At 50.6% G+C, this 23,244-nt stretch overlaps 1 protein-coding gene across 8 annotated transcripts; it reads left to right on the top strand.

Annotated features, from left to right (window-relative positions):
- Positions 1-4,108: 4,108 nt before the first annotated feature.
- Positions 4,109-19,716, top strand: LOC119247990 (proline-rich protein 13). Of its 8 annotated transcripts, none has more exons than XM_054696643.1 (12): positions 4,112-4,358; positions 4,556-4,828; positions 5,116-5,307; positions 5,573-5,647; positions 5,838-5,950; positions 6,061-6,291; positions 7,817-7,931; positions 8,070-8,242; positions 8,436-8,583; positions 14,949-14,987; positions 15,313-15,677; positions 18,586-19,716. In XM_054696643.1, the coding sequence occupies exons 1-12, from the start codon at positions 4,310-4,312 to the stop codon at positions 18,625-18,627; spliced, it is 1,815 nt and encodes a 604-aa protein (XP_054552618.1). In that variant the 5' UTR covers positions 4,112-4,309; the 3' UTR covers positions 18,628-19,716. The 8 variants fall into 8 exon arrangements, with proteins under 8 accessions (XP_037370743.1, XP_037370745.1, XP_037370742.1 ...); XM_054696645.1 differs by having other exon boundaries at positions 4,326-4,358; positions 4,770-4,828; positions 18,586-19,713; XM_037514846.2 differs by lacking the exons at positions 14,949-14,987; positions 15,313-15,677; positions 18,586-19,716 and adding exons at positions 8,694-8,880; positions 9,767-9,806 and having other exon boundaries at positions 4,109-4,358.
- The last annotated feature ends 3,528 nt before the right edge of the window (positions 19,717-23,244 follow it).

Genomic DNA, 23,244 nt, shown 5'->3' on the forward strand with positions numbered 1-23,244 from the left:
GAGTTGGGATTGTTTGGTTTGATTTTGCAATCTTAAATGGACCCTTAATAGCTATATTATTTATTCAATAAACATTTTTTAAAGGTTGGTTTATGCATACAAAAACTGGGATGTAGCCTGGTGTGTGTGGGGGGGTGTGAGAGGATTCACCAGAGACAGAGTGGGAAGCAGAACAGGCAGACGGACGAAATAAACTGCTGAGGGGAGCAGCGGGCGAGACAGGAGAGGTCTTCTGCGCCATGTGGGTTGCTCCCTGGGCGGCATCATATTCATGTTGCAGTGGATGGCATAGCTTGATAGTGCTGTTTCTTTAACCCCTGTGCCACCGGGGAGGCCCCTATTCAAGAAACATTTATTGAGCCATTGCTATGTGCTGGGTACTATGTGCTATGTGTGGAGGATAAAAAAGATCCTACCACCAAGTACTTCATAGTCTGGCCAGCAAGACATATATCCGGAAGTACAAATTTCCCAATCATGACCTCATTTTCAGCAAATGATTGCCTTCCTATTTCATGGGGCAGATGGTAGTGTGGATTTCTTCCTCTCCCTTCCTACAAACTTCTTGTATACTCACCAATACCAATTTACTAGCTTCTTTCTTTTTTATATTTTCTTTGCTAGACCAATCTTGTCACCTGTGCTCTCAGCCTTATTTTCTTTGACTTCTTTTTGTTCCGTGTTTTGAGGATATTTTCTCCTTTTATCTTCAGTCTCTTACGGATTCCCTTTTGTTGGCCGGTAAGAGGGTTAAAAATCTCTTCCCCCATTTTGAAATACCTCTTCTTCCTGTTCAGCTAATGATCTAGTTCTTTTCCATTTCCAAAGTTAGTGAAAGTTTACATTCTACTTTCTCCTTCCTTTACTCATTCCTCAGGCTACTTTGTTCAGTACCCATCATTTGCCAAATTGTTTCTCATCTCCATCAGTGACCTGCTTGCCAGCTTCAGTGGCCTTCCAGTCATTAGCCCCTTACACTGCATCTTACAGCTTTCTCCCCATGGATTGTGAAACTAATGCTCTTGATTTGCTTTCAGCCTATTTTTAGCCCCTTCTTCCTCTATTCCTTAAATGTTGATGTCTCCGTCTTGTGTCCTTTCCTCATTCTCTTCCACAGCACCCTCCTGCCTTAAACCAGCCACGTCTGCTCTGTAGCTATTACATGTTGGCAACTCCAGGTCTTGAGACCTATTTTTTCTCTGAACCTGGCAATCTACTTAACATTTTCATGTGGATGTCCCACAATTAACTTCAACAACATGTAAGAAAGAAAATAATCCTTTGTGTTCCTCATCTCACTTAGCTCTATTATTACCCTTCATCACTTACACTTGAAACCTCAGAATCAGCTTTTAATTTTCCCTTTTATCTACCAACATTCATTTGATTACTAATACAATGCATCTCAATTTTTTCCCTTTTTATTTTTTTTAAATTTTTTTAAAGATTTATTTATTTTTATACAAGAGCTGGGGTACAGGCCAGATGCGCGGGAGGGTGAGAGGATTCGCCAGTGACAGAGCGGAGAGCAGAACAGGCAGACTGACGAAATACACTGCTGAGGGGAGCAGCGGGTGAGACAGGAGAGGTCTGCCGCGCCATGTGGGATTCTTGCCGGCAGGCCGGGATCAAACCAGCGCTGCAGAGGCTGTGGGCAGCTTCACAGCGCTACGCTCAACCCGCTGCACCACTGAGGAGGCCCTCCCTTTTTATTTTAACTTCCACTGCCCTAGGATTCACCTTGGCTACCAGTTAGGTCTTAAAGTGATCTCCTTATTTCTGGTCTTTCTGCAGCCCAGTCTTCCATTTTCCACATGGCGGCCAAACTCCTGACTAAAATCTTTTGTTGTTAGCAACAGTCTAAGCTTCTTGGTAAAGAAAACCTTTCCAATCTGGCCCCAGTCATTTCTAGGGTGATTTTCTGCTCCCCCACCACACACCTTGTATACAGCCCTCTATGCCTTTATTTTCCTGTCCCCTGTGCCTATGACAATCACCCTCCTTTAATTTGTTACCCATGTGCTTACCTTTGAGAAAATTTAAATATCCTTTTCTCTGTGGGACCCTCTGGGCAACTTTCTTCCTTCATCTTTTGTGACCAGATTGGCTTTATTTGATCTGTCTGCTTATATGGCTCCTTGTTCATACCCTAGGTCTGACACATAATTCTCTGGTTGCTTGTTGATTAATATATGTCCTTCCTTTCTAGACTGTGAGTTCCTGGAGGGCGGGTATCATTCATATCTTCATAGGCCTAATACCTAATGAATTACTTTTTAAAGACTGGGACCTAATCTTTTCTGCATTGAATGAATAACCCACTTTAGCCTGGTAGTCAGTGAGGTCAAAGATAAATTTTCAGCCCACTGAATACTTGAATTAGGGATCCTGATGAAGATCTTTGTATGTGTGGAACCTGAAACTCTGCTCTGGTCATTTTTCAGGGCCTTCCTGATCCCTCATCTTTCATATTCTTACCCCTTCTATCACCAACTCATCTCTAAATCCTCACTGCCCAGGGCAGTATAGTTCTGTAAACCCAGCTAGAATCTCTCTCTGAGAGTAGTTACCCAGTTTTGGTGAGGAAACTGCCTTTCTGCCTAATCCTTAACTTACCTCCCTCTGAAGGAGACAAGTCTTTCCTGAGACATTCCAGACACAAGAAGCTATTTGACCTTCAGCCCCTCCCCCCCTTATCTGATCTGGGAGCCGGTGGAGGGAAGTAGCTGGAACTAAGTGCAGCATTCCACCTCACTGGCAGGGCCCTGCGCCCAGGAAGGCCCAAGGAGAAATGGGCAGTTGTCCATCTGCCTCTAGCCCTGGTCACTCCTCCAGCTTCTGCTTCACAACGGCTGCAATTTTCACTCTCCTTTTATACTGCGTCCGCAGGAGAAAGGCTTCAGAGTCAGTTAGTGCTCAGAACCTGGTCCCTGGTCTAAACCAGACCATTCCCAGATGGTCTGGGTGATGGTCCAGGCAGCCATCACGAAGACAAATGCTAGGAAAACAGGGAACTGTCCCCCTCTGACTCTGATTCTCTTGGGAGCCAGTGTTCACAGGTGTGGAAATAATCACCTCTAACTGTCCCTCCTTAACTCCAGGCGAGAGTCTGGCATTGAATGCCCTCTGCAGCATCAGCCAGATGTGGCAGCATCAGCCAGAGATCTGTCCATTTCCATTGCCTCAACACCCCCCATGCCCTGCCCACGGTTCACAGTCCCTGAAGTATAACAGATGACCGTCCTGCTCTGTGGCCATTCCTCCAGAGGAGGAGGCTCTTGCTGGCCCTGACTGGCCCTGAGTTTCTCCTATGTCTACCGACCTCTGGTGGTGATAGTCTGAACTGTTGCCTTTTCTAGACTGACCTGTGGGCAGGCAATGATGTCTATTTTCTCAACAACCCAAATTCGAATATCCAAATACTATATTAAATAGAAACATAGTTGATTGCCGAATTTTGTATTTGTTTCCAGGCACCATGGCATAATGCAAAGGGCAGAGCCTGAACTCAATCTGACTTAATTAAATTAGACTTAATCTAGGTTGAAATGTCAGCTCTGTTATTATCTGGTACAGTATCCTTGAGCAAGTGACCTAAACTTAGTTTTCTGACCTATAAAGTGAAGGTGATAATAAATACTCAATGAAAGGACAAGATGGCTGTAAGATGCTTAACCCTAGCTTTGCACGTAGGTGCTCAATAAAAATGTGTTATCTTCTCAATAATGGTGATTTTTTAAACTTTGAGAAATTTTCTAAAACTGCTTTGTGAAGCTTCAGTTTGGAAACTGACATCAACTCTAGTCTAGGCGTGTGGGTGGTGAAGCCTGTCTGCCCAGGGAGCAGCAGGTCTGTGCCCTGAAAATAAGAGCTAGAAGGGATTTTGGCACCGTGGAATGGCCCTGAGAGTTTGGCCTCACTTTGGTTTCCAGCCTAGGAAGGCCTGACAGGATCCAGTGCCTTCTTCCAGGGTCAGGAAAGGGCAGAGGTTTGAACTTAGGCACCCCTGGGTTCTCAGCTGGGCTCCCAAGGCCCCCTCCTCCTACTTTGCAAAGAAAAGAGGAGGTGACTTAGAGAGCAGGATATGAGAGTGGTTCTCGGCTCCTCCCGCTCTCTCCTTTTTCTCCACACACCCACCTCTCCCCCACAGCAGCCATCTCCCCCACAGACACTGGGATAAGAGGCAGGAAGGCGGAGTTGGGGACTGAGGGATCAGAAACCCCACAGTGCCCTGTATCTGAAGGAAGAGCTGGCCAGGGGCAGCTGAGTTGGCTCAGACTCTTCTCCTGCTGCTGCCTCCTACAGCACGATGCTGGGGACTCTGGGGGTCTGGGCATTGCTCCCCACAGCCGTGCAAGGTAGGTGTCCACAGGGAGGGGCACGGTCGTTCCACTCACCTAGTGAGGGAATGGGCACCTGAAGAAGCAGCCACCCCCTTGGAAGACTGGTGAGTGGGGTTGGTGAGGGCGAAGCCATGTGCCCCATGGCGGGGGTCAGGTTCAGGCCTCTGCTGACCACATTTCTCTCTGTGACTTTACCACGCTGGCCCTGATAGGAAATGTGTTGCGTCTCCTTTCGGCGGCTGCTTTTGCCAGCGCATTCACTCCCTTCTCGAACCCTCCCCGCTCACCACCCTGGGCCTCAGCACCCCCAAGCAGACGGACCTGTGTGTTCTTTGAGGCCCCCGGAGTGCGGGGAAGCACAAAGACACTGGGGAAGCTGCTGGATGCAGGACCAGGGCCCCCCAGGATTATCCGCTGCCTCTACAGCCGCTGCTGCTTCGGGATCTGGAACCTGACCCGAGACCAGGCACAGGTGGCGATGCAAGGTGAATGGCGAAGTGTACGGCAGATGACAGCTCAGATGACAGCCGGGGTGGGAGACAGGTACATCTGGGGGGGGGGCAGTGAGGGAGAGGAGGGGAATGAAATGATGAAATGTGTGCGGGGAAAGAAAAAGCTGGAAGAGATGAGGAGCTGGAAGAGATGCCTCTGAGAGAGGGGATTTCTTCATCTTTTCTAGTCCCGGACCAACCTCTCTCTTTCGCTCTGCCCCTCCCTACCCCTTTCCCCTCTTCCTCTCCCTCTTGCTTCTGTTCTCATGTCCCCTGGGCAGGCTGTCGAGACAGTGATGAGCCAGGCTGTGAGTCCCCCCAGTGTAACCTGAGCCTCAGAGCCCACCCTAGCCCAGGCTCCACTCTCTTCACCTGCTCTTGTGGCAATGACCTCTGCAATGCCAACTACAGCCACCTGCCCCCTCTGGGAAGCCCTGGGACTCCTGGACCCCAGGGTCCCCAGGCTGCACCAGGTAGCCACCTGGGGTGCTGAGCTGGGTGGGGGTTGGGGCCCAGGTTGGGATGTGAGGTAGAGCCAGGGCCTTTCACACCCTATCCCCATTCCAGGCTTCCCTCCTCCTGGCCTTGAGAAGTTGGTTGCCCTGGTGACTGAAAGATAAGGGAGCCTGTGACCAGGGTGGGGGTGGGTCCAGAGGCAAGATCTCTGAGGAGGGGGAGAGGAGCCGAGAGTGGGTTTGGGGCAGGACTCCCAGCTTGCCTTCTTGCCTTCCCTTTCAGGCGAGTCCATCTGGATGGCCCTGGCGCTGTTGGGGCTGTGCCTCCTTCTGCTGTTGCTGGGCAGCATCGTCGTGGGTACTCATCCGCCCCAGCCTCTCATGTAACCCCGATACACTGCCCCAAAGTTCTGACCCCTCACCAGGTGCCCCCCGCCCCCATGCATGGTCCTGAGATCTCTGCAGGCTGAGCCCCATTACTCCCACAAAGCCCCTTTCCCCATCTTCATGCCTATGTACGCTGACCCAAGGGCTCTTCTCTGCCCCAGCCCTCCTGCAGAGAAAGGCCTGCAGAGCGCCAGGTGGACCAGAGCCGGAGCTGGAGCCAGACGGAGGCTGGAGTGCGGGGCTGCCGGAGCTGCCAGACCTGTGCTTCTCCCAGGTGCCCAGGGAGGGGGGGAGGTCACCTCTAGGCACTCCCAGAGGCTGTGCTGGGAGGAAGCCTGATGCTGCAGTGGCTGAGGCCTGCACCCAGCACTCTGTCCCCACCAGGTAATTTGGGAAGGACGTCACGCAGTGGTGTGGGCTGGGCGGCTGCAAGGCGAGCTGGTTGCCATCAAGGCCTTCCCCCGGAGGGCAGTGGCCCAATTCCGAGCTGAGAGAGCTTTGTACGAGCTGCCAGGCCTACAGCACGACCACATTGTCCGCTTTATCACAGCCAGTAGGGGCGGACCTGGCCCCGGGCCCTGCGGCCCCCTGTTGATCCTGGAACTGCACCCCAAGGTGAGGACAAGGAATGGATGTGTGTGTGTTTGCCTGTGTGTATGGGGCTGGCAGCAGCGAGGTCCTATCCACACTCATCCTTCTGGTTTAGATTTTCTCTTGTCTAAAACATTAAAAATTATTTCTGTTGTTTTCTCTTTTTTATTGCACAAGCAATGCTTGTAGTGCCTGGTAATATTTTTAATTCATAAGCTATAAAGAAAGAAATCAAAATAATTCATATTCCCAACCATTGTTAAAGAAATACCTCCCTGCAGAACCCTCCAGATTCATTTGTGTATTCATTCAGCAAATCTTTATGAACTATATGTCAGATGTTGTGCCGTTAGGAAAAACACACTCAGTCCCTGCCTTTAGGATTTTATAGAGTAGTGGGGGAGACAGACGCGGATCAAGTAAACACAAAAATAGTGCACAGTGTCAAGTATGTTAAGTGCTAAAAGATGGTGCTATAAGAATGAGGAGATGGGCCTGAGGGGAGAAAAATGAGCTAAAAAGATGAAGAGGAAGAGGTAGGAGGCAGGGCCAGACCACACACGGCCAGAGGGCCTTCTAAGGACCTGGGACTGAATCAGCACCTACAGTCCTCTACCTCTGAAATCTGGCTTTCTGGAAAATCCCCTGCTTGACCATGTGCCTGATGACCCAGCTCAACAATCACTCCTTTTATGGTTTTCTTTGTTTAACTTTCACAAGACCCTGAAGAGGCACAATAACGGTAGTCAAAAGAGCAATCCAGGGGCCTCCCTGGTGGCGCAAGGGGTTAAGTCTCAGCACTATGAAGCTATCCACAGCCACTGTGGCGCAAGTTTGATCCCCGGCCAGGGGATCCCTTCAGCAGTGTGTTTCAGTCAATTCACCTGTTCTGTTCCCCACTCTGTCTCTGGTGAATCCTCTCACCCCTCTGGCCTGTACCCCAGCTCTTGTATGCATAAATAAATAAATCTTAAAAAAAACAAAGAGCAACTCTATTGCTCCTTTCCCTGCAGCCCCCACTTGCTCCCCACCTGCTCATTTCCTACCCAAGGATTCGTCCCACCAACTGGCTCTACCGGACAGGCCTGGCACTTCAGCCAGGTGGTTCAAGAGGCGTGCCCCTGCCTCTTCTGTCTCTGTCGTTGTCCTAAGTCCTCTGAGGCTGCAGAAGGTGGATGATAGTGAGTGGAGTGAAATTTCTTGGGTTCAGGCTCTACTTATTTCTCATCAAGGGACTTCCCACAAGATTCCTAAGCTCTCCCTCGAGCTGTTCAGTGGTAAAATGGACGTGACAGGAACACCCACCTGCTCAGATGGTTGAGCATGACGGGGCAGGTGGGCAGTCACACTGGAGGGCGCTTGAACTCAGCTGCTCTTTTGCCTGTCAGTCTGTTGGGTGTAGCCTCCTCCTCCCTGCCCGCGTCTTGGCCAGAATGTATTTGTGTCTGTCTGCGGGAAGATGCAGGGGTGGTCTGTCAGCTGACCTCTGCTGCCTGGGGTGAACCCACACAGCTTTGTGTGTTCCCCTCTTCTCTCTGCTTCTCCTCAGGGTTCCCTGTGCCACTACTTGGCCCAGCACGCCAGTGACTGGAGAACCTCCCTGTGGATGGCACTGTCCCTGTCACAGGGCCTGGCGTTTCTCCATGAGGAGCGCTGGCAGGATGGTGGGTGAACTGGGTGCCGGAAGCCGTAGCCAGGAGACGTATGGCTACATTTCTGATTCTCCCGAAGCTTGGGTGGAAGGATTGGGTCGAAGAGAAAGGAAGAAGATCCATGCCCTTCAACTTTTTCTTCTCCCGCAGGTCAATATAAACCAGGCATCGCCCACCGAGATCTGAGCAGCCAAAACGTACTCATTCGGGAGGATGGGTCGTGTGCCATTGCAGACCTGGGCCTCGCCTTGGTGCTGCCCGGCCTCCACCAGCCCCCCACCTGGACCCCTCCTCAGCCCCGAGGCCCAGCTGCCGTCATGGAGGTAGGTACTTGGATGAGGGCGAGTAGGGCCGGTGGTGGTGCTGGTGGAGCCGGGCCTGCTGCGTGGCAGTGGGGCAATGAATACCCGTGGTATGGGGACATTGTGACTCGGGAGTGAGGGTACTGCGGTGACTAGTGTTGCAATGAGGGTTGCCAGAGAGATGATTCTTGGCCCTTTACACCCTGCTCTCCAGGCTGGCACCCAGCGCTACATGGCCCCAGAGCTCTTGGACAAGACTCTGGACCTGCAGGACTGGGGGGCGGCCCTCCGGCAAGCTGACGTTTACTCTTTGGCTCTGCTCCTGTGGGAGATCCTGAGCCGCTGCCCAGACTTGTGGCCTGGTAAGGATGGGGGCAGTAGTCCCCCCCACCTCTGCCCCTCCCACCCACTAGACCCACCTACCTTCTGATCCAGGGAACTCTGCCCTTCTCCACCTTGGCTTTTTCATCAGGGAGGAAACCCAAGGTTACCTGGCACCTAACCCCTCGTGCCTTTCCCCAGACAACAGTCCACCACCCTTCCAGTTGGCCTATGAGGCAGAACTGGGCAGTGCCCCCACCACCTGTGAGCTGTGGGCCTTGGCGGTGGAGCAGAGAAGGCGCCCCTACATCCCATCCACCTGGCACCGCTTAGCCACAGTAAGAGGCCATGGGCTGGCTGGTGGGCTGGAGACCTGGCGAGCCTGGGCATGGGCTTCAAGAACTTGCCTTCCAAGGCCAACGCAGCTACTCTTGTGTCCCTTCAGCTCCCAACCCTCCAGCTTCATGTCCACTTAGCTCTGGGCAAACTGGCGCTTTACCCCAGTTCATCCTCACACAGCCCATTTCTGAGACGCATGCTTTTCTCTGCTCAGTCTTGTCTAGTCTGTCTTTCTTCTCTCTACCATCAGCTAGTCCTGTTCCTCGGTCCTCTCCTCCAGGAAGCCCTCTTTGGTTTGGCTTCTACCCTGAACTTTGCCTGCAGGATGTCTCCTCTCCCAGTATACTGAGCCCAACATTCAATCAGATAATTGCTCATTCTGCCCTACACATCTGTTTCTGCTTTGACCCAGTAACAGCCAGGCCCAGGTGTGAAGGATTAAAGCATCGCCTACCAGTGTAATTTCAGGGGCGTGTACAAAAGGTTTCTTAACAGGAAGTCCCTTCCCCTGCTACCTGGCCTAAAATTTCCACTGCATAAGCATCTGCTGAGCTGGATAACCAGACCCAGGCTTGTTGGCAGAAGACCCTGGTTGCCTGAGAGAAAGGAGAGAAATTTCCCATCAGCATATTAAGATATTAACCTGAATTAGCTCCTCAGAGAATAAGATGAGCCCTTTGGAAGACACCCAGAGGACTGTCTCATAGAGAACAAGATGCAGAGGGCTGGATTCCAGTGAGAGAGAGGGAGGGAGGGAGGCTCCAAGAAGACTCAGACTAGGAATGTTGGAAGTGGGGAGTGGCAGACACTTTTTAACTGAGGGGACTACTTTGGGGGCCACTGAGGATCCTGGGGTCAAGTCTGCCTCCTGGTCATTCTTCTCAGGACCCCAGTGGCCTGAGGGATCTGCTGGAGGACTGTTGGGATGCAGACCCAGAAGCCCGGCTGACAGCTGAGTGTGTGCGGCAGCGTCTGGCAGCCCTGGCCCATCCTCAGGAGGCACACCCCGACCCGGAGGGCGGTGCAGACAGCTGCCCTCCTCTCCACCCCAGAGACTGACTCTCAACTCCTCCCCGATGGCATGCTCCCTTGTAGGCCTCAGCCCAGGGTCTGCCACTTCAGTGGCAGAAACAAGGCCCTTGGTTCAGGAATCCTCAGCGTAACCGCCCCGTTGCTCACGTGTACATGTGTGGGTAATGTGTAGTCCACGTGCGTGCAAACATAAACAGTGTCTGCTCTGCCTTGCCGACTCGCTGAGTGTTTGGACCCTTCAGTGGGCATCTGGTCCACTGCAGTCCTGACCAGAGCCTGGGGGTAGGTGTGCACAGGGAAGAAATGGGGGCCCCTCCTGTGAGCCCAGGCTTCCCCTGACTCTCTTCTTTTCTCCTCCCTCCACAGCCTTTATTTGGTGGGGTTTCATACTGCGCACTGATGAATACCATGAAATTATATTCTCTGAAAGTGCTCAGAGACCCACAATTCACTTTGTTGGGGTCTGTGCAGTGTCCTGGCGAGTGTCCCCTCTTGAAGCTTGAGTGGGAAGGCCTCACAGCACAGGATGCTGGCGCTGGGTCTTGAATGAGCAGTTGTCCGGCAGTGTTGGGGGCTGTAGGGCACTTCTGCCTGTAGTACCATGTAGTGTGAAGGAAAGTAATCTGGGTAACAAAAGTGTAGGGCGTGTGGTGAGGAGAGAGGGGAGATGATGTGGAAAACTGTAGGAGAGGTCCTGGGAGCCGTGGTAAGAAGATCTCCCTATATTTCTTTCTTTAAAAAAAAATAATTTATCTAATTTATTTATGCATAAAAGAACTGAGGTGAAGGCCAGAGGTACAGGGGTGGTGGTGAAAGGACTCACCAGAGACAGAGTGGGGAGCAGAACAGCAGATCCACTGAAATACATTGCTGAGGGGAGCAGCTGGCCATACAGGAGAGGTCAGGCATCAAACCCATGTCACAGTGGCTGGCAACAGCCTGACATGCTGAAACTTTAATCCCTGCGCCCCCAGGGAGGCCCTCCCTTCATTTCTTGTCAATGTTTTTTCTATGATTACCCACACACACACACTTAGGCCCCCTTAACACTGGCTGCTCCTCGCCTGCATATTTTATAGCCCTAGCTCAATTTCTAACTCATGCCCTTAGCAAGTTTCTTCCTCTTTCTTTCTCACCCTGCTTTAAGTGTTGATTCTGGGTGGAAAGAAAAGGCGACAGGTCGTAGATAGCACCTGACTTCCGTGGACACTCTACAAACAGTGCCGCTGTGACAGTGTTGGGATGATCTCTAGGCCCTTGCTAGCCTCGTTGTTGTCAAGTTTACCCTCTAGAAAGCCTGTCCACTCTCAAGCTCTGATGTCTCACACCCTTAAGATGGCTCACCTTCTTTCAGACCCTGATCTTCAATTCTCTACCTGACAGCGCTGCTGGATAGGCTGCTGGATAGGCAATGAAGACATTATACCCAAGCCCCTTCTCTCACCAATGAGGCTCCCTAACCCGCTTCCTCTTGGTCCTTGAGGATCCAACAAAGAAGGTGTTCTTGTCCCCTCCCCCCACGTGGGGTCAGTTCTCGAGTTCCCCTGAGGCTGCCTGGCGGGGCCTGCTCTGGGCACCACCTCATCCCATCCTCCTAGGCGTGGCAGGTCTGCCATGGCCTCTTGGCCACCTGTACTTCCCTAGTCTAGGTTAAACACAGTCTGGATAATCTTCAAACATGACTTTTCACTGGGTCTTGCCTCTGGCCAACCACCTACATGACAACACTGTGAGAGCCACTCACAGAGGAGGAAATCGGGGGCTCAGAGGGGTTTGGAAATGTGTCCCAGGTCCCAAGATTTTAAATAACAGCTCAGGGCTTTTGGGTCATTAAAAACAATGTTTGGGCATCCCTAGTGGCGCAGGGGTTAAGTCTCAGTACTATTAAGCTATCACCAGCCACTAAGGCCTGAGTTTGTTCCCTGGCCAGGGAGGTGACCCACATGGTGCAGCAGACCTCTCCTTTCTCCCCGCTGCTCTCACCCCCCTTACACCTCTGGCTTACACCCCATTTCTTATATGCATAAACAAATAAATCCTTAAAAACAAACACTAATGCAATCTAATTCATAATAAGCATGATTCATCAAGGTAACAAATATACTAAGTTAAGATGTTACTAACAGGGAGAGCTGGGTGTAGGCAAAATGAAAAACTACATTACCTTCTCAAATTTTTTTTAGAGATTTATTTATTCATACAAGAATGGGGGTACAGGCTAGAGGTGTGGGGGGTGAGAGGATTCACCAGAGACAGAGTGGGGAACAGAAAAGGCAGACTGTCTGAAACACACTGCTGAGTGGAGCAGTGGGTAAGTCAGGAGAGGTCAGCTGCGCCATGTGGGTCACTTCCCTGGCCAGGGATTGAACTTGTGCTACAGTGGCTGAGGATAGCTTCATAGGTTGCATCTTAACCCCTTGCAACACCAGGGAGGCCCCTACCTTCTCAATTTTTCTGTAAATCTAAAATTGCCCTAAAAAAGACAAGCTTATTTTTTTTGACAAGCTTATTTTTTTAAAAGATTTATTTTTATTTATGCATACAAGAACTGGGGTGTAGGCCAGAGGTATGGGGGGGGGGTGAGAGGATTCACCAGAGACAGAGCAGGGAGCAGACGTTTGCTGTGCCATGTGGGTTAGCTCCTTGGCCGGGGATTGAACTCATGCCTTAGCGGTGATAGCACTGATTCTTAACCCCTAGACCACCAGGGAGGCCCGACAAGCTTATTTTTAAGAAACCAAACAACTACAACCATTTCCAAAACCTCTGAAAAGCCATAAATTCAAATAATAAGGGAGGGTTGTGGTAAGCTTTTACCATGTTTAACTGCAGTAATTTTGAGTAGGTGTGTTGTTATATGTTTTACTGAAGACATCAGAGACATAAAAGCCAGAAAACCTAGGTTACAATCTTGGTTCTCCTAACTGTGAACTCTTAGGAGTTAAGAACCTTAATTTTCTCAGTAAGTTGAATGAATGATTCTCAAAGTAATTTCCAGTCCTATAATTCCATGATTCCGTGAAATTATGGACTTCTAAAAAAATCCAGCTGTGAGGATTACTTCACTAAATCCAGTATTTGCCTAATATGGTATTCTTGTGATCGGTGACCTCATGGTGATGGAGAGGTAAACAAACGTTCTAGAAAATTGAAAACATCCATCCATGAGTCAAGGTGAACTCATGGAAGGGAAACTGTGGCTGAGGAGAGGTGGACAGTGAGAAGAAGACTGAGTTTTTACTATCTGCCTTTTCTTTAACCTCTTGAATTTTCAACGTTTTGCATGTTTTATCTATTAAAGTTAAATGTTTATTCATTAATTTAAAAGTCTGTGGTTAGGGCTGAAAGTTTTGGCATAGTAAAGAAAAGGAGGCCAGGCTAAATTTCTCAAATGGGGGGAAAATTGATTGCGCCCCCCGGGCAAGCTCATGGACCCAAGGTGGGGGTCTGTGAAGTCACCCCCATTGTGGGGGAGATGTCCTTTTATAGGGTGAGGAGAGGTTGGGCAGGGAAACTGGGTTGGGGGGGAAAACAGGTTTAGGTGGAACAAAGTTGTTTTTTGTGGAGTGGAGTTGTTTTTCTCCTGTTATGGCTTCAGTTTCAGTTTGATGGTATCAGTGGTACTGATGTCACGTCCATCTTATTTTTTCTATGTGGTCCTTCTCATTCCTGGTCCCTGCATTGACCTTTCAAGGGCCTTTAAGCACAGTACCACAAAGTACATAGCTGGATGGGAAGAAGGTAGGTGATGGAGAAGCCATCAAGGATGACCCCCTTGGTCTTTGGTTTATACAATTCCACAGAGCACTGCAGTTCAGAGAAGGGATCCTAGGAAAGAGATTAGGAAATTCCTACATATTTCCATCAAGAATATGTCTGGGGCCTCCCTGGTGGCGCAAGGGGTTAAGCACCGCACTATGAAGCCATCCGCAGCCTCTGCAGTGTGAGCGAGTTCGATCCCGGCCAGAGGGATACCCACTTGGCGCGGCAGACCTCTCCTGTCACACCCGCTGCTCCCCTCAGCAGTGGATTTCAGTCAGTCTGCCTGTTCTGCTCCCCACTCTGTCTCTGGTGGATCCTCTCACCACCCCACATCTCAGGCCTGTACCCCAGCTCTTGTATGCATAACTAAATAAATATTAAAAAAAAAAAAGAATGTGCCCTTCCCTGTGGGCGCAGCACCAGCGTCACATCACCGGTCACGAGGACTGACTTCGCCGGGCCTGGCTCCGGGCGCGCGTCAGGGGCCGGCGGAGTTTCTTCGGGCGGTCCCTGGACTTTGCCCGGGGCCGGCACCTCCCAGCCTCGCCCCGGGGATTCCTGAGCCGCCAGCCCGCCGCGCCCGCCGGCCCCGGAGCCCTCGGCGCCCGGCTCCCGGCCGGGGCGGGCCCGACGCCGCCTCACCCGCCAATCGCAGCCCGGCGGCCGCGGGCTCGCCCTTTGGGGCCCGCAGAGGCGGGGCCGGCGTGGGGCGACCAGGAAGCCGCGCGCGGCGGAGGAGGACGCGTCGGCCGGCCGGGGTGGAAAGGTGACCGGGCCCCTGGAGCCCCCGGTTCCTCTCCCCGTTCCCGGGTCGGGGGTCCTCTCGCAGCTGGGCGCCGGGAGCCCCGGGCCCTCCTTCAGGGGAGAGGGGGCGTGTCCGCCGGGGTGGGCCTTTTCGGGGTCCCCTCCTCGCCCGCCGCCGGGCGGTCCCGGCGCGGGGCCGCGGGCCGGGCTGGTCTGAGGCGCGTCCTGGGCCGGGCTCGGGGGCCTTCAGCTCGGACGGTCGGGCTGGGGGAGGGCGAAGGGGTGGGAGTCAGGGGCGCCGGAGACGCCGGCTGCGGCGGGGGATCTGGAAAGGGGGTGCGGGCGCGAGCTCCCGCGGTCGGTGGGCTGGGGGGCGGCAGGGACGGGGCGCAGGACGGGCAGCGAAGAAGCCTCGGGCGCGGCGGCGCGCGGCTTCCCTGAGAGCCCCGGGGCGGGCGGCGCCGGGCCGGGGCTCGCACCCCCTCCCCGCCTCGGGGCGCTCAGCTCTCGCCTCCGTTTCTCTCCTCAGGCGGCCGCGAGCCCTTGAACATGTGGAACCCCAATGCCGGTAGGTGTTCTGGGGACGCTCTTCCCTCACGGCCCCCCCTTTTCGGACGGCCCCGCGGCTGGACTTTCTGTGTCTTCTGCTGCTTCTCCCGCCCGCAAAGCAGCCCTCGATGGCCGCCGCCCGGCGCTCCCCGCCCGGCCCTGTCGGGCTCCCTCGGGGCGCGCCCTTTGCCCTCCCTCGCGGGCTGGTCTCTCCGGCCGCCTTTCTCCTGCCTTCCATTTCCCTTGAAGTGCGGAGTGAGAAACTGAAGACCTTTCTTTTTGTTATTATTTGTTGTCAGGCTCCTGGGGGATTCTAATTTTAATTTATTCTTCGCTTCTATCAGGACAACCAGGACCAAATCCATATCCCACTAACGTGGGGTACCCGGGAGGTTCCAATCCTGCCTACCCACCGCCTGCCAATCCGGCCTATCCTCAATGCCCGTTTCCCACTCCCCCAGGAGCTCCCCAGGGGAATCCGGCTTTCCCCCCAGGTGGGCCCCCTTGTCCTGTGCCACAACCAGGGTATCCAGGAGGCCAACCCCTAGGGCCTTATCCCCCTCCGTACCCACCTGCTGCCCCTGGCATGCCTCCTGTGACTCCCTTGGCTCCTGGCATGGTCAATCCAGGAATAGTAATGGACAAGAAGATGCGGAAGAAAATGAAGAAAGCTCATAAAAAGATGCACAAACAGCACAAACATGGCAAGGTCAGTGCCTCCTTGTGCCTGTGTGTGTGGGGGCAGGGGGTGAATTGTAGTCTGAGGACGTTGTGTTGCTCTGGTTATTCCTTTTTAAAAAAAGATTTATTATTTTTTTTATTTATGCATGCAAAAACTGGAGTGTAGGCCAGAGGTGAAGGGGGGGTGGTGGTGGTGAGAGGATTCACCAGAGACAGAGTGGAGAGCAGAACAAGTGCACTGGGCAAGACAGGAGAGGTCAAGTGGGTCACCTGTGCCATGTGGGTCACCTCCCTGGCAGGGGTGTGGCGGTGTGTGTATGTGTGTGTGTGTTGAACTCATGCTACAGTAGCTGCCATAGCTTGATGGTACTGAGACTTTAACCCCTGAGCCACCAGGGAGGCCCCCTGGTTCTTCCTCTTAGTAAAGGATTCCTACTGGGAAGAAACTTAAATTATTGACAAGAGATAATAAATTAATTGTGCCTTTTGTCTGGGAGGGGCTAGCCTTAGACTAGATGCTAGAATCAAAAACCCTTCTTGTGTGCCTTTTTCTGTCCCAGAACTCCTACTCACCCCCATCCCTGCCATGCATATTTTAACAAGTCAGACACACCCACTGAGGTGGTCAAAGTGGCAATTAATAGGTCAGTCCTTTCACAAAGCAAAGTCTTGTATAATTGTTAATAGTTAATAATATGGCCCTATTTCCTAGAGTCCTTTTCTCTCTCCCAGTGTTCTCAGAGTGTTATTCATTACGTGGGCCTTTTTGTTCTACCACCCAACAGGAAACTGAGGCCAAGAGCAGTCAAAGACTCTTAGCCTCAAACAAAACCCTAATTTCAAGCTTAAACTCAGCCCCAAGGCTGTCTTCATTCTAAAGGGTAAAAGTAGCTCTCAGGATGAATCTGGAAGAATTGAACCAACCTTGAGCCTCCCCGGTGGCACAGTGCTGTGAAGCTGTCCGCAGCCTCTGTAGCGCATGTTCGATTCCCAGCCGGCCAGGGAGATACCCTCCTGGTGTGGCAGACCTCTCCTGTCTCTCCCGCTGCTCCCCTCAGCAGTGTATTTCAGTCAGTCTGCCTGTTCTGCTCCCTGCTTTGTCTCTGGTGAATCCACTCAACCTCCCGTGCCACTAGCCTGTACCCCAGTTCTTGTCTAAAAATAAATAAATCTTAAAAAAAAAAAAGGAATTGAACCAACCTAAATCTTGAGGAGGACTTAATTTACATTTTACTGTCTAGTGTATATTTGCCTCTTGGCTTTGGGCTCATTCCTGAGTCTGTGTCTTTGGTAAAAGTCTGAGGAAAAGCAAAGGGGAAATTGAATTTCTTTAGGGAAAAATTATCCTAGAGAGAATAAAATGTATTTTTATTTTATTTTATTTTAAGATTTATTTATTTTGGGCCTCCCCAGTGGTGCAGCGGTTGAGCGCTGGGTTGGGAAGCTGCCTGCAGCCTCTGCAGCGCCGGTTCAATTCCTGGCTGCTTTTTTTTTTAAAAGACTATTTTTTTTTTTAAGATTTATTTTTATTTATTTATACAAGCACTGGGTACAGTCAGAAGTGCAGGAGGGTGAGAGAATTCACCAGAGCCAGAGCAGGGAGCAGAGCAGGCAGAAGGACTGAAGTACACTGCTGAGGGGAGCAGCGGGCGGCAGGAGAGGTCTGTGCACCATGTGGGACCCTTACCCAGAGGCCGGGGATTGAACCGGTGCTGCAGAGGCTGTGGGCAGCTTTGCAGCCCAGCGCTCAACCGCTGCGCCACCAGGGGAGGCCCATAAAATGTATTTTTAATCCCAGTTGTGGGAGTATGTGAGTAAAGAACTTGGGCTAGGATTCATCCCGCTTTCTCCCCCACTTTCCTTCCCTCTTCCAGTCAGGGCTTAGAAAAGAGTAGAGATAGATGGATACATGGCTGCTGTTTCTACTCACTCCTCTTAGGTTGGTAGCCACGAGGAGTTTTTCATGCAGCTAATCAATAAGCATTTATAAGGAAGCAGCTGTTTCCTAGCACTGTACTATATTTGAGCTTACAGTTTACCCCTTGTCTAGGCATTGTCAAGTAAAGAAAGTTGGAAACTTGCTCCAAATGCTATATATTAAACTCCCTGCAATGATTTAGGACAGTGCTGAAGAAAATCCTTGCTTTGGCTGTTTAAGATGGTCCTAGTTCAAGACACCTGATCTTTTTTTTTTTTTTTTAAGATTTATTTATGGGGCCTCCCCGGTGGCACAGCGGTTGAGCACTGGGTGGCGAAGCTGCCCGCGGCCTCTGCGGCGCTGGTTCGATCCCTGGCTGCTCCCGGCCACCAGAGGAGGGTCCCACATGGCGAGCAGACCTCTCCTGCCGCCCGCTGCTCCCCTCAGCAGTGTACTTCGGTCCTTCTGCCTGCTCTGCTCCCCGCTCTGGCTCTGGTGAATTCTCTCATCCTCCCGCGCTTCTGACTGTACCCAGTGCTTGTATAAATAAATAAAAATACATTTAAAAAAAAAAGATTTAATTAAAAATTACAATTCCTTTCTTTAAAAAAAAAAAAGATTTATTTATGTATGCATACAAGAGCTGGGGTACAGGCCAGAGATGCGGGGGAGGGGTGGTGGGTGGGTGAAAGGATTCACCAGAGACAGTGTGGGGAACAGAACAGGTGATTACTGAAGTACACTGCTGAGGGGAGCAGCAGGTGAGTCAGGAGAGGTCTGCTGCGCCATGTGGGTAGCTCTCTGGCCTGCTGGGGATCTAACTCATACTGCAGAGGTTGTGTAGAGCTTCATAGTGCGATGCTTAACCCCTTGCGCCACCAGGGAGGCCCAAGACACCTGATCTTGTTAGGGAGCAAGGGGTACTTGGGTGGAGGGACAGGGCACCAAAGAATGGCCCTTGGAGTGATGGAAGGTCATCTGGATCTGATGCTATCTCCTCTCCCTTCTCCCCTTGCAGCATTCCTCCTCCTCCTCCTCTTCCAGCAGTGACTCTGACTGAACACAGGGCTGGACCCTTCCCTCGAGTCTCTCCAGTTCCGCTCTCCCGCCAAGCTTCAGATACCATCTTGTACTGGGGGAAATTAACTCTTGTGTTCTCCCTGACCTTCCCCACCACCACCAGCTGAGCATCACTCTGCTGTTCAGTCATAATTAGATAGGGAAAGCCGAGAAAGAATTGCCGTGGACGAACAGAGGCCATCTTGTCACTGCTGGTTAGAACTTACAACTGATGTTTAGCAAGGGAACTGTTTTGTGAAGATGGCGAGGCCTTTGAACTAAATGCTGAAGATGATTCTAAGATCTGTATAATGTGATTTTTTACTTTCTTTTTTAATACTTGTGGAGGAGATGTCGTGGAAATTTAATTATTGTGAAAAAAACCAACCTGTTCTCTTTTATAATGGTGGTTTACTTGTGATTTTTGGGCAAACTCATCTCCCAGAGGCCTTTTATTGATTGCAGGGCTCCTGGGAAGTGGAGTCCTTTATGGTTGATGAACTCTGATTACCATTTTGGAACTTAATCTCAGGTTCTCCTCTCCTCTTAGTCTAAATAAAGTTTTTTAAAAAATTATTTATTAATTTATGCATACAAGATCTGGGGTGCAGGCCAGAGGTGTGGAGGGGGGTGAGAGGATTCACCAGAGACAGTGGGGAGCAGAATAGGCAGAGTGACCGTACACTGCTGAGGGAGCAGCGGGTGAGTCAGGAGAGTCTGCTGCTCCATGTGGGTAGCTCCCTGGCTGGCCGGGGATCGAACTCATGCTACAGAGGCTGCGCATGGTTTCATAGTTTGCCTCTTAACCCCTTGCGCCACCAGGGAGCCCCTGTCCGTATGTTTCTTAAGTGGAGGGAAACCTTCAAAATTTGGTAAGGCTAAGTGGAGTAAATATTTACGGCCTTCCTTTCAATGAATGTAGGTTCTTAATGTAGGTTGTTTTATTTGCTACAGAGGTTCTCTTTTTTTTTTTTTTTAAAGGTTTATTTATTTATTTATACGAGCACTGGGTACAGTCAGAAGCGCGGGAGGTGAGAGAATTCACCAGCGCCAGAGCGGGGAGCAGAGCAGGCAGAAGGACCGAAGTACACTGCTGAGGGGAGCAGCGGGCGGCAGGAGAGGTCTGCGCGCCACGTGGGACCCTCCTCCGGTGGCCGGGGAGCAGTCGGGATTGAACCGACGCTGCAGAGGCTGCGGGCAGCCTCGCAACCCAGCGCTCAACCGCTGCGCCACCTGGGAGGCCCTGCTACAGAGGTTCTCAACCCTGACTATCCATCAGCTATCAGAGAGTAATTTAGGGCTTTGCTCCAAATGTACTAGATAAGACTCTTTAAGGATGGGGCCCTATTAATCAGTGTTTAAAAGAAACTGTGTGGATGATTCTGTTGCACAGCTCGGGCCCCTGGTTTACTGTGGCTGTGAACAGCACTTCACATCATGTTTTCAAAGATTTGTTGAGTAAAGGAAAAAGGCAACTAGGAGAACTAATTAATATAGATGCTATAAAATGCCTGTGCATACAAGTCCTTTTTATTTCTAGCTCACATTATTCCTATTGTCCTCTACCCCCACTTTATAATTAAATGGGAACATGCTAAGGGACTTCTTTTGGGCCCAATGTTTATTTTCTCTTTTAACCATGTACCTTGGCGTTGATTCCATATCAGTTTATGTGTGTAAAATTGTCTTAACAGCATTTATTCAATCTTTCATTACCAGAATTTTAAATTGTTCCAGTTTCATGATACATTTAACTGCTGCAGTGAACATTTTGGTACTTATAACTTTGCTGGAGGTAGAAAAATTGGATGCCCCTGCTATACCCAACTAGAAGACTTCATTTTTTGGAGGGACCACTCTGTACTAAATAGCAACCATTTTCAGTATAGATTCAGATTTCAAGCTGGATACCACAGCAACAGTCAGGCCATATTCCTGAAGGCAGAAATACTGGCTCTGAGTAGTGGGCATTCCTTATAGATGGTCCTGAACTCTAGTCTTTTTATTGCATTTTAAGCTTTTTATTGCTTTTCTTCGGGCTAGCTTCTTCCAATTACATTACTTGCCTGGCTCCTGAGAGCAATGGGTTTGTGTCCTGTGGTTTTTTTTTTTTTTTAAAGATTTATTTATTTATGCATACAAGAACTGGGGCACAGGCCAGAGGTGAGGGGTGTGAGAAGATTCACCAGAGGCAGAGTGGGGAACAGAGGGACAGAACAGGCGGATTGACTGAAATACACTGCTGAGGGAGCAGTGGGCGAGACAGGAGAGGTCTGCTGCGCCATGTGGGTCAACTCCCTGGCCAGTCATTGAACTCAGGCTGCAGAAGTTGACAGAACTGAGACTTAACCTCTAGGCAACCAGGGAGGCCCTATTTTCTGGAATTTCTTACTTCTTTTCTTCTCTTTCAGTATTTGGTATGCCCCTTGCCCTCGCCAAATTACAGACTTTTAAAATTTCGATCATATTATTATTTTTTTTTTAGATTTATTTATTTATACAAGCACTGGGTACAGTCAGAAGCGCGAGAAGGTGAGAGAATTCACCAGGGCCAGAGCGGGGAGCAGAGCAGGCAGAAGGACCAAAATACACTGCTGAGGGGAGCAGCGGGTGGCAGGAGAGGTCTGTCATGCCACGTGGGACCCTCACCAGGTGGCCGGGGATCGAACTGGCGCTGTGGAGGCTGCGCGGGCAGCTTTGCAACCCAGCGCTCAACCATTGTGCCACCAGGGGAGGCCCATATCATATTATTTCTAAGAATGATATTTGAGGGGGGAAGTGGAAGGAAAACGCAAAACCCTTATTTTCTACTTCAGAGGTATTTCCTCTTCAGATGACTCCACTGAATTGGTGGGGGGGGTTGTCCAATAAAACCTGATTAATATTGGGCCTCCCCCGTGGCGCAGCGGTTGAGCGCTGGGTTGCGAAGCTGCCCGCATCCTCTGCAGCGCCGGTTCAATCCCCGGCTGTTCCCCGGCCACCGGAGGAGGGTCCCACATGGCGCGCAGACCTCTCCTGCCGCCCGCTGCTCCCCCCAGCAGTGTACCTTGGTCCTTCTGCCTGCTCTGCTCCCTGCTCTGGCTCTGGTGAATTCTCTCACCCTCCCGTGCTTCTGACTGTACCCAGTGCATGTATAAACAAACAAACAAACAAATAAATAAAAATACATGCCTCTTTAAAAAAACAAAACAAAACAAAACCCTGATTAATATTAAGGCCACAATTGACACCCAAAGGGCTTGAAGTTCAAATAACCCTGTATTTGCTTTCTCATTTTGTCTTATTCCCTGCCAGAGCTCTTTTTAAAAAAAGTTGGGCCTCCCCGGTGGCGCAGTGGTTGAGCGCTTGGCTGTGAAGCGGCCCGCAGCCTCTGCAATGCCGGTCCGATCCCTGGCTGCTCCCCGGCCACCGGAGGAGGGCCCCGCATGGTGCGCAGACCTCTCCTGCCGCCCGCTGCTCCCCTCAGCAGTGTACTTCGGTCCTTCTGCCTGCTCTGCTCCCCGCTCTGGCTCTGGTGAATTCTCTCACCCTCCCGCGCTTCTGACTGTACCCAGTGCTTGTATAAATAAATAAATAAATCTTTTAAAAAAATAATTTAAAAAATTTAAAAAATAAAAAAAGTTAAAAAAAGTTTTAATGTGGAAATTTACAAATATACACAAGAGTAGAAAAATCAATCTAATAAACTCATATCCCCATCAACTAGCTTCAGTGATTATCAATATCTTGCTAGTGTTGTTCCATTCCACATATTTTTCCAAGTTTTAAAAAAATATTTATTTATGCACACAAGAGCTGGGGTACAGACCAGAGATGGGGGGGGAGGGGGGAGAGGATTCACCAAAGACAGAGTGGGGAGCAGAACAGGCAGACTGACTGAAATACACTGCTGAGGGGAGCAGCGGGTGTGACAGGAGAGGTCTGCTGTGCCATGTGGGTTTCTTTCTGGCTGGCTGGGGATTGAACTCCTGTTGCAGAGGCTGCGGATTGCTTCATAGTGCGGTGCCTAACCCCTTGCGCCACCAGAGAGGCTCTGTTTTTCCAATTTTTGTCATAAAAATTATTTTTTAAAAGTTTATAGGGGCGCCTCCCTGGTGGCACAAGGGCTTAAGTCTTGCTCTCAAGCTATTAGTAGCCACTGCAGCATGAGTTAGATCCCCAGCCAGGGAGCTGACCCACATGGCTCAGCTGACCTCTCCTGCCTTGCCTGTTGCTCCCCCATCCGTGCTCCGCCGCAGTGTATTTGAGTCAATCTGCCCTGTTCTGCTCCCCACTCTGTCTCTGGTGAGTCCTCTCACCTTCCCTGTACCTCTGGCCTACACCCTAGCTCTTGTATGCATAAACAAAAAAATCTTTAAAAAGACAAGTTTTTAGAACAATAAATACAATGATCACCCCTAAACGGACCATCTACACTCAACAGCTGTTAATGTTTTACCTTGTTTGCTTTATTGATAAACCTATGTGAGTCATTTAAAAGTTTGTTGCCTACATTATGACTTGTTCCCCTTACAATTTCATCAGCATTTTTCCTACATAACTACAATTCCATTATCACACTTAAGAAAATTGACAATACTATTTAATAAGTTAATATTTAGCTCATGTTTGAATTTCC

This window comes from Talpa occidentalis, unplaced genomic scaffold, assembly GCF_014898055.3.
Source record: "Talpa occidentalis isolate TD23 unplaced genomic scaffold, MPIMG_talOcc4v2.1 talOcc4.16, whole genome shotgun sequence".
Lineage (NCBI taxonomy): Eukaryota > Metazoa > Chordata > Mammalia > Eulipotyphla > Talpidae > Talpa > Talpa occidentalis.

Bases quoted from the DNA above. Each gene is read 5' to 3' on its own strand.
- LOC119247990 (XM_054696643.1), top strand. From the start codon at position 4,310: ATGCTGGGGACTCTGGGGGTCTGGGCATTGCTCCCCACAGCCGTGCAA. The intron at 8,584-14,948 runs GTAAGGATGGGG...TTCTCTCCTCAG, and splicing joins CTGCCCAGACTTGTGGCCTG to GCGGCCGCGAGCCCTTGAAC. The intron at 15,678-18,585 runs GTCAGTGCCTCC...CTCCCCTTGCAG, and splicing joins AACAGCACAAACATGGCAAG to CATTCCTCCTCCTCCTCCTC.